At 34.4% G+C, this 13,643-nt stretch overlaps 1 protein-coding gene and 1 long non-coding RNA gene across 2 annotated transcripts; both read right to left on the bottom strand.

Moving 5' to 3' along the window:
- Positions 1-8,591: 8,591 nt before the first annotated feature.
- LOC130499918 (uncharacterized) lies at positions 8,592-9,405 on the bottom strand. Its single transcript, XR_008938779.1, has 3 exons — positions 9,189-9,405; positions 8,976-9,028; positions 8,592-8,692 (listed from the first exon to the last, which is right to left on the bottom strand). It is a non-coding gene; the product is annotated as an uncharacterized LOC130499918 (long non-coding RNA).
- A 2,941-nt stretch (positions 9,406-12,346) lies between these two features.
- Positions 12,347-13,101, bottom strand: LOC108825917 (protein GLUTAMINE DUMPER 3). The gene has a single exon (XM_018599276.2). It carries the CDS (start codon positions 13,009-13,011, stop codon positions 12,583-12,585), a length of 429 nt encoding a protein of 142 aa, XP_018454778.2. The 5' UTR covers positions 13,012-13,101; the 3' UTR covers positions 12,347-12,582.
- Positions 13,102-13,643: the final 542 nt, after the last annotated feature.

Below are 13,643 nucleotides of genomic sequence, written 5' to 3'. Positions count from 1 at the left end.
TAACCACTAACTCACTTGTTGCTTGTGGTTATGCGAGGTGGAATCATGACGTTGGGATCACCTGGAGCCATTTCTGCCCTCTCAGTGGATGTTCAAAAGCTCGCAGCAAAGCTGGAACTTCTGACCCAGGTACTGTCTTCGTTAGGAAATCTGCAGGGTTAACATTTGTATGAATCTTGCATAGCACAATGTCGCCTGCTTCCACTAGATCCCGAATGAAGTTACTTTGTAGCTATGTGTTTGGTCTTTTCGTGATTGACTGGTTTCTTGCCTAGGGCTAGAGCACTCTGAGAATCACAGTGTAGTTTAATACCTTGTTGTTTGAACCCCAACTCTGAGCATATTTTCTTTAGCCACATTGCTTCTTTAGCTGCTTCATTCATAGCCATATATTCGGCTTCTGTTGTAGATAGGCCACTACTGATTGTAGACAGGATTTCCACGAAATAGTATTGCCTCCAAACTTGAAAGCATAACCTGTAACTGAGCGACTTCTATCTCTGTCTGTAGCATAATCTGAGTCTGAGAAACTTCCACACACATCTTAGAATGCTTCGTGAAGGTTAGGTTAGACTCCATAGCTCCTTTAAGTACCGTAGAATCCACTGAACTGCTTTCCAGTGTTCCCTTCCTGGTTTGCTCATGTAGCGACATACATATCCCACTGCGAAACCTAGATCAGGTCTAGAGCCAACCATAGCATACATTAGGCTCCCCACGGCACTGGCATACGGAATCCTTTCCATATGTACTGCCTCTTCCTTTAACTCATCGTCCATTAGGCTTCTGAGCTTAAAGTGTGATGCAGTAGGAGTTATAACAGCCTTTGCATCCATCATTCCAAACGTCTTTAGGACCTTTTGAATGTACTTTCCTTGAGACAGAATCAGTGTTCCTTTCTCTCTATCTCTTATGATGTCCATGCCCAAGATCCTTGAAGCCTTTCCCATATCCTTCATCTCGAATTCAGCACTCATTTCTCCTTGAGATCTTTGATCACTCTCTTGTTTCCTGAGGCAATTAACATATCATCGACGTATAGGAGTAAGTAGATGGCCTTATCTGTTTGAATATCTCTCATGTAAACACATAGATCCTTGCTGCTGCGTTCAAACAGTTGGTCCTTCATGAAGCTATTAAACCGGTGGTTCCATCTCCTTGGAGATTGTTTAAGGCCATACAGAGACTTTCTCAATAGGCATACCTTGTTCTCTGTTCCTGGTCTTATGAAACCTTCTGGCTGTTCCATTAGAATCCTTTCCTCCAAACTACCATGTAGGAATGCTGTCTTTACGTCCATCTGTTCTAGCTCTAGGTCTAGATTACGACAATGCTGAGCATGAGTCTAATGGATACATGTTTAACTACTGGAGAGAATATTTCGTTGTAGTCAATCCCTTCTTGCTGAGAATATCCTTTAGCAACTAACCTTCCTTTGTAGCGCTCATCCTCAACTCCTGGAATCCCTGGCTTTAGCTTGAATAGCCATCTGCATCCAACTAGTTTAGCCTTAGCAGGCCTATCAATGAGATCCATGTTCTGTTTTTCCTGTGGGAGTCCATCTCCTCTTCAGCAGCATTTTTCCATAACTTTCGTTGAGGGCTCCTCATAGCCTCGCCATACGACTTAGGCTCCTCAATCTCGAGATCTTGAACAACATTGAGCGCGTAAGCTACAAAGTTGCCATCTTCGTATCGAGATGGTGCTCTCACGTTTTGTCTCCTCTCTCTATCTCGTGCCAGGACATATGAGTCTAGAGTTCCAGTGTCACCACTCTCACTCTCCCCTTCTTGTTGCGTTTCAGTATCATTAGAGCTATTTGAGCTTTCCGATGATGAATCTTCTCCACCTTGATCAGGAGCATCTTTGGATTCAGATGTGTCAGGGGAGTAAGACGAAGATGGTCCCCTGATCAATTCATCACTAAATGATACTTTTCTCTTCAAGCGCTTATCGACCTGTTTTTCCTTCCCTTTAGCTGCATCTGTGCTTTCCTTCTTTTTCTCAACAGTGTGCTTGTATAGTTCATCTTCATTAAACACAACATTTCTGCTTGTCCTGCACCTTCCTTCATCTTCTATCCATACTCGGTATCCTTTAGTGTCCATAGGATATCCTACAAACACTCCTTTTATGGCTCTGGGTCCTGTTTTCTCCTCTGTCACATGGACATAAGCTGAGCATCCAAACGTCCTGAGATGCCCCAACTCTGGTTTTGAACCCGACCATACTTCCTCAGGCATTTTGAACTCCAATGTTGAGTTAGGTGATCTATTGATTAGGTAGATGGCAGTCGATGCAGCTTCTGCCCAAAAGCTTTGATCTAGACCAGATTCAGCTAGCATGCATCTTACCTTATCCATAATAGTTCTATTCATCCTTTCTGAAACCCCATTCTGCTGCGGAGTATATGTACAGGTCCTGTGGCGTTTAATACCAGCCTGTTTGCAGTAGCTATCAAACTGTTTATTACAGAACTCTAAGCCATTGTCTGTCCTTAAACATTTGATTTTCTTTTCTGTCTTTGTCTCCACCTCTGCTTTCCACTCTCTGAACTTAGAAAATATTCATCTTTAGTCTTCAAGAAATATATCCATACTTTCTTTGAATAGTCATCAATGAATGTGACGAAATACTTAGCCCCAGCCAGGCTATCTGGTGTGGATGGAGATCCCCAGAGATCAGAATGAATGTAATCTAGAATTCCTTTAGTCACATGTTTAGCCTTAGGAAAGCTCTGCTTGTGTGACTTCCCAATAATGCAATGTTCACAGAAATCCAACTCCTTTACCTCCTTGTCGACAATGAAACCCTCTTGACAAGTTCAGACATATTCTTGAGACTCATATGACCGAGGCGTGAGTGCCAAATATTAGTCATATTCCTCTCAACCCTCGTTAGATTAGCCTCTCCTCTGGACACTGTTCCCTGTAGATAGTATAGTCCCTGGTTGTATTTTCCTGAGATAACCGGCTTGTCACCTTTGTAGAAGTTAACCATAAGGTCTTTGCCTTCATATCTACATCCTGATGTTTCCAACATTCCATAAGAGATTAAATTTCTACTCATGTCAGGCATATATCTCACGCCTGTTAAGATCACAGTAGAACCATCTTCATTTAGAATTTTAATCTTTCCAATTCCTTGAATGTTGCAGTGTGTGTTATTTGCCATTAACACTTTTCCTCCTTTGAATTCTTCCAGGTCAAACAGAAAGCTTTTATCAGGTGTAATATGGAAGGAGCAACCAGAGTCCATTACCCATTCATCCTTGGCATATTGTGCGCTTACGGTAAGTATCAGTGGCTCCTTAGACTCTGCTACTACATTAGCTGAATCCTGTGCTTTAAATGGCTTCTTGTCAGGGCACTCTCGCTTCCAGTGGCCCTCCTTACCGCAAATGAAACACCCCTTTGAGTTTTTGTTGTTTCTGGGGCGTGACTTCGAGCGCCCATATCTGCTGTTGGATCTTCCATGTGAGGTTTTTCCATTTCCTTTACCCCGGCGATGATCTGATCTTCCTCTCTCGACCATCAGTCCCTCTCCACCAGACCTGGTAAATTTTCCACTCTCAATCAACTCTCTTTCTTTGGACCTAGCGGCCCCAGTAACCTCAGCTAGGCTCAGTGTATCTCTTCCATACTTTAGAGTCTCCTTGAGTTGATCATACTTGTTAGGTAGTGAACTTAGCAGTAAAATTGCCTGGACTTCTTCTGATACTTCGACTTGTAGATTACTCAGGTCTGCAACTAGCTTTAGGAACTCATCTACGTTTTCATCAATAGATTTTGAATCATTCATCTTGAAAGTGTAGAACCTGAGTTGTAGGTAAATCCTGTTCGGTAGAGAGGTTTCTGTGTAAAGCTTGTTTAATGTGCTCCACATTTCAGCAGCAGTCTCACAGTGTTGGATTTTCCTTAGGACTTTATTCCCAACGTTGAGCACAATCAAATCCTTAGCTTTCTCTGATTTTTCGAATTTGGCTGGATCCATTGCAGGTGCAGATTTAACAATACCAGCCAGTCCCTTTCCGGTGTCTTTCATGGCAGACTCAGGCTCATCCTTTGAATCAGAATCATCCTTCAAGAGCTTCTCGTCGGTGAGAATCACTTTCAAACCGAGCACTCCGAAGTGAGCAAGCATCCTAACTTTCCATAAGGCGAAGTCCCCATCACCTTCGAACCTGTCGATCTCGACACGGTCCTTCGACTTCACCATAGAGTCAGGTACTCAGTATTACCTTCTCTCTCTCTCCTAAGTAACCTTACTGTGTAGAACCGGAAGCTCTGATACCACTTGTAAAGATTATAGGTTAGGTTACTTAAGATTCAAGTTAGCTTAGATCTAGGTTCAAAACTGAAAGTAAATGACACAACCAATTTAACGAGTTCCCGGCCCTCGGCGCGGTACGTCTCGTGGGAGAACTCCTGCTCCCAAAATCCACTAGATCAAAGAGACACTAGCAACACCAAATTAGTGTGCTAGGTAATTGTTTACAAAGAACCAAATACTCCTAGCTAGAGGAAACCAACAATAGCCTTAGATACAATATGCTTAAGCCTAAGTGATTGATCTTGTATTGTTGCCTCTTGCTGTTCACCAGATGATTTGATTCTTCTTGCCGTAAACCTTTGTTGCCTTGTACTTACGTTAATCTCATCACAACACTAACTTCAGCTTATATATGTTGTGTGTGTGACTAGGTTAAGACTGCTGGAGTGGGCCTGCATATGACTTGGCCCATAACATTAAGAGGAAGAGGCTTAAGTCCATAAACTCTTCACAGATCCATACTTGACCATGGTGATAAAGTTTCTGCAATATAAAAAAGATCTAGATCATTTAGTAAAAAAATACTGACTCCAAGAGAGCAGCTTTAATCGCAAGAGTTTCAACTTTCAACTGTCACAGCCGAAGCCACAAATAATTTCAAAGCAACTTTTTTCACGACCTAATAACCAAATAAGTGTGATCAAAGCCCATCATATGCAAAGCCGAATGAAACATTGACTTTAGTCCTCCAAACTTTTTTTTTTTAGATTTCAGTTTTGTAATAAAAAAATTAGTTGAAATCTTAAACAAATCGCCTATAACCTCTTAAATCTCATAACCACCCCTGAGTGTGATGTATTACAAGATGATTCAGAAACACTACAACTTCTAACATACACCTTCAACATGTGTAGATATCAATTTTTAAGCCAAATATTATGATGATACTTGAAATACCTAGAACGTGGATACTCAAGGAAATTAGGTTCGGTAATTTCTTATTCAACAAATACTTTCATTAAAATAACAAATTTAATAGTCTTACTAGATTTTGACCCGCGCTTTTGAAGCGCGGAATATTTTAACATGAAAAATTTCACTAATATTTTGGTAATTTAAAGAGTAATGTATTTAAAAATGTATTTATTTTTGCATTTAAATCAGTATTTTTAAATTCAACCCGATTGTGATTATACCGGTTAATCCGGAGATCTGACAATTCAATTTATGTTTTTAAAATATTCATATTAAAAATCACTAAACCCGAGACTAACCGATTGAACTGATGGATGACCGATATGTAATCTAATTGGATTTAAATTGTAATAGTTTCATAATTTGTAATCTTAGAATCGAAATTTTAAAGTTCACTATTTTGCAATTTATGAAATTATGACGTTTCTACAAAATTTTAAAGAGAAAATGATAGATATAAAATAATTAAGATTAATTATTGTATTATTTGGAAACATTGATAGTAGTATAAAGAAATAAGTATATTGTTTGGAAACGTTGATAGTAGTATAAAGAAATAAGTATATTGTTTGGAAACATGGATAGTAGTATAAAGAAAAGAACATTAGTGATTTAGTGTATGTTTAACTATAAAGTATAAATGTGTATTTAATTTAAAAACTTACAAAATAAATGTTAGGTCCAACGTAATGTTTCTATTTTAATAAGATAGATTCAATCAGATTTACATGACTAAACATTTTTTATATCACCACTGACCAATTTCTAACTATCCAAAATCTATATCCACAACATCGGTTGTTTCTTTTACAAGTCTTAAACCTTTAAGAACCCTAACTTCGTTATCTCACTCTAAGTCGGCTGCTCCTTCTCTTTCTGTTAACGGCTGCCCTAATCTTCTATATATCTCTTCTCATTTATACACAAGGATCTCCACAGTCTTGGATATACTTTTTTAATCTTCGCAGACACATCATATGTGAAACGATCACAGATTCACAATCTTCTTGCTCTTGCGTATCCAAACAGTTTCTTAGTAAGCTGAATATTCTTGAGCTTACAATACTTTGTGATGTTGAACCTTAAAGTTAAAATTTGATAAATTCAACTATGAAAATAAATGGATAATTCATTATTATAGCTTGTAACCCATTTTAATATCATGATTTGATTTAGTCAAAAAAAAAAAATCATGATTTGAAAATGCGAACGAATGTATATTTAAAGAAGGCATAGTTTCAAAGTAAAAGAAAGTAGAAACCTAGCTAGGGAACTAGGGCTACAAGATAAGATGACATAGGAAAAAAGAAACCTAGGGATGGTAGCTCTTTCTCAAAACCTCTAAATATCCTTTATAATTTACATATAGAAAACTAGGGTCGGCCCGCCCTACGGGCGGGATAACAAATTCAAAAATTACATAAAATATCATTAGTTATAATGGATATTTTAAAATTTAACATACTTTAAACTATGTGGATCTTGGTCTTAATATTTCATAAAATATCTCCAAGTGTTTGCCCATATTTTATAAGACCTCCACTAATTTATATAGTTTTGATAATTTATAGATTCTCCCTAGCCAACTGGTTCGGGGTTGTTAGATTATATTTTATAGTTAGTGTAGTGTTTTGTTTATCTATATAATATATTATGTTTGTATATATAGAGAAACATAGATTCTGTATAAGCCTTGATAAGTTTGTATATCAATACTTCAGTTTTGATGGAGATTTCTATAGAGGAATTTCCTATATATCATTTGAAAAGTAATTTTGCCATATATCATTTACAATCATTTTTCGCAAAAATAATATGACATAGTTATTAAAATTGATGACATGAATTATACTTTAATATGATATTGACAATAATTATATTTAATATTAATTTATAATTTTGGAAACTTTTTAAAATACGGTAATAACTCATATATTATATATAGTGTCGATTTATATTTTTCAATTTTTTTTAGAATATGGTAATAACTCATAAATCATCATTACATATATATATATATATATATATTCAAATATTTCATTAAAATTTCGAAATATCATTTAATTATATATTTTAAATTATTCAATTTTATCTCTAATTTTTTTGAAAATTTATACAACTTTTTTAGAAAATTATAAAAATTTATTCTAAAATCATTAGTTTCTTATATATTTACATATTTTACAAATATTGTTTAATGTTGATTTTTGATAATTATACAATTTTTTGCCAATTTATTTAATATATTTAATTAAAATAAATAGATAAAAAAATCTATCTAAGATTATAATTTTAAATATATACATGCATATTCTTATGTATAATTTATAATAAACAAAGTTATTTTATATTAACTTTTATGTTTAATTAAATCAAATTTATATTAAATATTGATAAGAAAAAGAAAAATTATAATATTAATAAAAAAAATTAAACATAATTTATATTTTTCTTTAACCAAATAAATGAATTAACTAAAATAAATGAATTAACTAATGGTGAAGTGTGAGGTAAGGCTGATGGACACATCTTCCTGCTGGAGCTTTATAAGTTCTCTTCTTATAATTTTGCCAGAGGGATTTTTGGGGTTTGAAGACAAAAATGTGACCTTACGCATCCTCTTCTATACCTAAGTGATCCAAACAAAACTCAGAATAATATAAGGAACCACGACTGGATTAGTTACAAACATGGTCTGCATGGTTGAAAAAACCTGCTATGCGACTAAGCTCATGATTCCACTTTCGGATAAGTTGTTTCCAGCTGTTCTGACGATATATTCCATTGGATATTGCCCCAGCTTTATTGTCAGGGATACTTCAAAAACAATAAAACAGAAAAGTAAGAGCTACATCCCTCCCCCAGAAAGGTCATTAAAGAGAATAACTTAGTGATGGGGTCATGTTTAAAAGCAAGTCCTCACGGTATTACACTATTACTGCTGCATTAGCAATCACAGGATGAGCTAGCAACACTGCTTCTAACCTAACCAAATTTATAAGTTCTAAAACATTAGGAAGATCAAACACATGTTCATTATATATTTTTTGTTTGTTACCTGATAAGCATTGCAGTAGATAAAAGAAAAGAAAAAAGCATTACAGTAGATAAAAGAAAAAAAAGCATTGCAGTAGATTAGCTCCTTTAATCTATCAAGTATCAACAACAAAGACAAAACCTTCACTGTCAATGTAACACAAAACTCCAGTCTCAACCATCCTTTTGAATCAATAGTAAAAGCAGTAACTTCTTCGTTCTTGAAATAACCTTTAAAAACAACTCAACACAGTGTTATATCAAACACCAAACACAAAAGAATCACTTTTTCAAGAAGAAACAAACACCTTTCATCACGGTAGGACTCTGGAACCAGAGCTCGCCATGCCAGTCTGATCAACCCCCTAGACAACACCCGTATCCGGATCCACAATCTTAGCCTCCACATCTGGAGAAAACAAACCAGAGGATTCGTACCTCTCAGACTCTTCTTCAGTTAAAATAAAAGCAATTATAGCCGTCGGCTCAGTCAAGCCATAGCCTTGTAGAACTTTAAAATTATTGTATGTATCAACAAACATTTTTAATTGATTTCACTCATAGAACATTATTGTATGTCTCATCAAAATGGGTTGAATCATTGAACCGTATCAACAAAGGAGAGTCTGAAAGTCTAAATTCTGATTACACCTAGTGACATCAAAGCCGCTCAAAGAGAACATAGAACCCACCCCTTCAAGTGTCGCTGGTAGGTGGGAAGACGGTTCACGGGCATGAGCGTCGCCTGAAAACGTTTTAAAACAGAAGAACACAATTTAAAACTGGATTCAAAACCATATCACAAAGAGGAAATAAATAATATCGAATCATAATTCTGTTAAACATGAATCTAAAGGTTATGTGTTCAAATCTATGATGAACATGAAATTGAAAAACGAAATCACCTTAGAATCCAGAAGAAGCATATATATTCCCATGATTTCTGGTTTCCCAAAACCAGAAAAGCAGCACCTCCACGGTGGATGAGCAACGTCCATATTTGAGATCGCCAGAAGAATAACAACACTTCTATCAGGATCTCAAGAAAACAAAGGGATATATATATTTGAATAGGTCGTCAGAATGATTTCAAGAGAACAGGGTTCTGACCTATTTATACAGAGATTTCCCCACCGCCTTGCAAGAGCGAAACATGCAATAAATGGAGATCGTGGATGATGGGAATCAATGAAGACTTTAAGAAGATGAATGCGTAATCGGTGGAAATCAGGATTTGCGGAAGAAAGAGGAATCGAAACCCTAAAATTGGAGTTTCATTGCGATGGCGGAGAAGAACAGTGGTTCAATCACTGAAGCAGAAAACGACGCGTTTAAAGTCTTCTAACTTATTGGATTTCTCAAAGCTTCATCCTAAAAGCCCGTGTAACACATTAGTGCCCAAACGAAATGTGATGAGGAATAAATGGAACGGTGCGTTTAGTACCAGGCAGACACATGTCGAGATGACAGACGCTGAATTTCTGACGTGGACGCTTACGTGTCACCTGGAGAGAAAAAACCATATTTTATAGTAATAGATATGCTAAAATGAGATAAATTACACAACTAGTAAAAGGGCATTGATTGAAGCTAACTGCTTCACCTCGCCGCATCAGAGACACCTATGAGAATTTATTTCAGTCTATCTTCACACGTGTTTTTGGAGTTGCCTTCAATTTTCTAACCTTGAAGACTCTCCGAACCACTTGTCACATTAATCCCGCGGAAAACATGAAGTGGGCTTGACCGTAACTGTACACTTTTTATCATATTGTCACAATATTATTTTATGTTTACATTTGTAGTTAGAAAAATCACAAACATATAAATAAAGTTTCCATTAAAAGTCTACGAAATTTTACATTTTTCGGATTTTCCATAATAACTTAGAAATGGAACATAATTTGTGAATATATTCTATTAAAAGAGAAACATTCTGAAAAAATCTATCTATGCAAGGTTGTTTGGACCCTTTTATTTTTTATTCCAACCTATGTAACATATAACCAAATCTATTATAACAACCAAATGTAATCATACGTATCTTTTTTTGGCGGCATATCAAACGCATCTTACCAAGATCTTTCTCTAATATTTTAGGAAATATAATTAATATTCTAACTGTTAGATATTTGTTTTCTTTTTAGAAAATTTATGTGACATATCTGGTCTATCATAAATATGTCTCCTAAATATCATGGTCTAACAAATAACGTGGAAAAGAGATGTATATATGTCAATATATAACCTTTGCATTCAAATGAATCAGTCCAAATCATAAAGCTTTTTAGACCCCCTAATGATATAATTGTATAACATTATACTATCTATATTATTAAAGTTGTAGTACAAAATGAAGATGTTTGGATACAAGGATAGGAGTATTAAAAAAAATTAAAGTGTTTGGAAACATGGATTGTAGTCTTTTTAAAAATTAGGGGGGTGTATTCAACCGAGAGTTTGAGGTGATTTGTATTAAAATGACAAATCCACTGTTATCCAAACATGAATTTTAAAAACTCATTTAAAATCCACTGTTATTAAATTTGACATCTCGTAAAGTACTCTGAAATCCACTGTTACTGAAAATATTTTAAGTTGTGGAGTTTTAAAGTTTTGAGGTGATTTTAGAGTGTTTGGGTGGAGTTTCTTAGTTAAAAAAATTAAAACTCAAATCCCATGGTTTTAGGTGATATTCTAGAGTAGTTTAACAAAAATCACCTAAATCTCTGCAACTTATTTAAATCATCTAAAACTCCATTAAAAATCAAATCACATCAAATGTTAAATTGAATACACCCCCCTTAATTAGTTTTGTTTGGAAACAAAGATAGTAGTATTAGACAAAAAAAGTAATGGGCTTAAGTTATTAAGTCCATTATAAAAAATGTTGTCAATATATATAAGAAAAATATAATACAAAACCCGATTTGAAATACCAACTCAAAATATAATTTTTATATTTCATATTAAGTTCTAAAAATATAATATATGTAATTATTTATATAATGGTAAATATAAAATATTATTAATTATATGATTACTTATATGATTGTACGTATAAAATACTATTAATTATATGATGAAAATATACGATATATAATAATGACTAAGGATGGGTTTTCGGATACCCATACGGGTTTGGTTATGATCGTTTTTCGAGTACAAAGATTTCAGTCCTATTAGGATGTTTTTAAATTTTTGTTTGAGTTTGATTCGGATCTTTGCGGGTTTGGTTCGGGTTTGGATAACCCATTTAAATTATTTTTAAAGTTTTAAATCACTATATATATTAAATTTCTCAAAATCATTAAATAAAATAATATAATACCTATAAGTTTAAATAACATATGTCAGAATACCTAAGCTTAACATAACAATTGGCTTGATTTAAAATTATGAATACAAAATCAATAATTATTTTAAGTATTTTTGGTGATTTGAATATGCTTTAACTATTTCAGATATTTATTTTTGACTATCTATATATATTTTTAAGTATTTTAAACCAATTTAAAAGTATCATTTTGATGTTTTATATACGTTAAATCTAAAAATAATTAATATATATATATATATATAAGTATATAAATCTATTTAGATAAATTCAGGTACCCGAATCCTTCGGTTCGGATTAAATTCGGTTTTTAAATAACAAAATTTTGAATAATTTGAGTATTTAATCAATTTATGTTCGGGTTTGGTACTATATTTTCGGATCGATATCGGTTATGTTCCTTGCCAAATCCTAATAATTACATAAAAAACAAATATCATCATATTTTTCAAAATATGCATCCGCGCACCTAGATCAAAGTCTATAATCATTTATTTTAACAATAAGCTAAATAAATATGTTAATTAGAGAGGGAATAAAACAAAGTTAGAAAAATACATAGTTTACCAGAAACACTCTATGTGTCAAATTTATTATAAAAATGTTTTACTAAGATAAATATATTCAATAATTACAAAAAAAATTATATATTTCATAAAAGTGAAAAATAATACCCGTGCTTTCGAAGCGCGGATCAAAATCTAGTTACATACTTACAATCAAAAAGGCTAAAAAAATTAATGATGCAAAAATTGAGATTAAATAACATTGTTAATCAGAACACAACCCAATTCCATCTGTTTGTTTGTTTAGTAATTATTGACCACTTTAAGAGTCAGACCCATCATGTAGAGCTCTGACCCGACCCGGTAACCAGAAGCAACCGAGTCAGATACAGACCAGTTCTTCAGAACTGTTCAAAGTAGACGATCCTCTGTTTGTCCCTTCGCATCCTCTGTTTCTCAATGTGTCGCACTGTTACTATCACTACTCTTCTGCACCACCTGATCATTACCGTCTACCTCATCATCACCATCTTCACCATCAGAAGTACAGGTTTTTTCTACCGGCGTCGCCAAGTAAGTGGGGTTCACGTCTCCGGCCATAATCACCAAGAACTTCTCCGGCAAAGCTACAGCCTTCTCAGGTTTCGCGTCACCGGCTTCAAGATCTCTGTCCCTGCTCTGGTTTTCCTCACTGTCGAGATAACCGGAGAGACGCCAATAGGAGCAAGCGAGGATTAGAAGAGCGAACGCGATGAGACCAAGCATCGCCGCTAGACCACCGAAGAGATAAGGAATCGGTGAATGCCACGGCGAGTGAGGTCCTCCCATGGCTGTTCTGTTCCCGTCTATGTTTTCTCTTGGAGCGTAATATTGTCTTCCTTCCATTTTCTTACACCGAGAGAAGGAGAAAGAAAGAACAAAATAAGTGGTTTTGAGGTTATTATTTTTCCCTAATAGAAAATGTTTTTGTGAGAGGAGAAATGTGACGAAATGATTTATAGAAGAGAGAGCAAGCAAGCAAGCGAATTAACGTTGTGGATTGTGTGTGACGTATAATTCATTTTATTATTTTGCGTATTAGATTCTTTTTGGTTAATTATTTTATTTTATTGGTAGTGTTTTGGAAGACCATCTTTAATAATAAAAACTATAAAATAGAAACAGATCTTTTACATCTTCTTTACTCCAATGTATTTTCTTAAAATAGAAGACTGCTATATTTTTCTATTATAAAATAATGGTATTTTTTTTTTGAAAGATGTCTAAATAATGCTATATTATAGAAGAAAATATCATTATTTAGTAAATAATATAGTTTTTTTTGGTAAATGTACATAATGCATTTGAGCAAAAACACATCTCTATTTCATTTTACAGTTTCTTTATTATTATTTTTTTTCTAAGAAAGAAATGGGTTGGAGATGCTTTGATATGAAGAAAAACAACGAATTCCGTTTATGTTTATCAATCATCATATGTTGATTGTGTGGAATCGTGACGTGATAACCATGCTTTGT

The sequence above is a fragment of the Raphanus sativus genome, chromosome 9, assembly GCF_000801105.2.
Source record: "Raphanus sativus cultivar WK10039 chromosome 9, ASM80110v3, whole genome shotgun sequence".
Taxonomy (NCBI): Eukaryota; Viridiplantae; Streptophyta; class Magnoliopsida; order Brassicales; family Brassicaceae; genus Raphanus; species Raphanus sativus.
The sequence above is the reverse complement of the archived record's forward strand: the minus strand, read 5'-3'. Positions and strand labels throughout refer to the sequence as shown.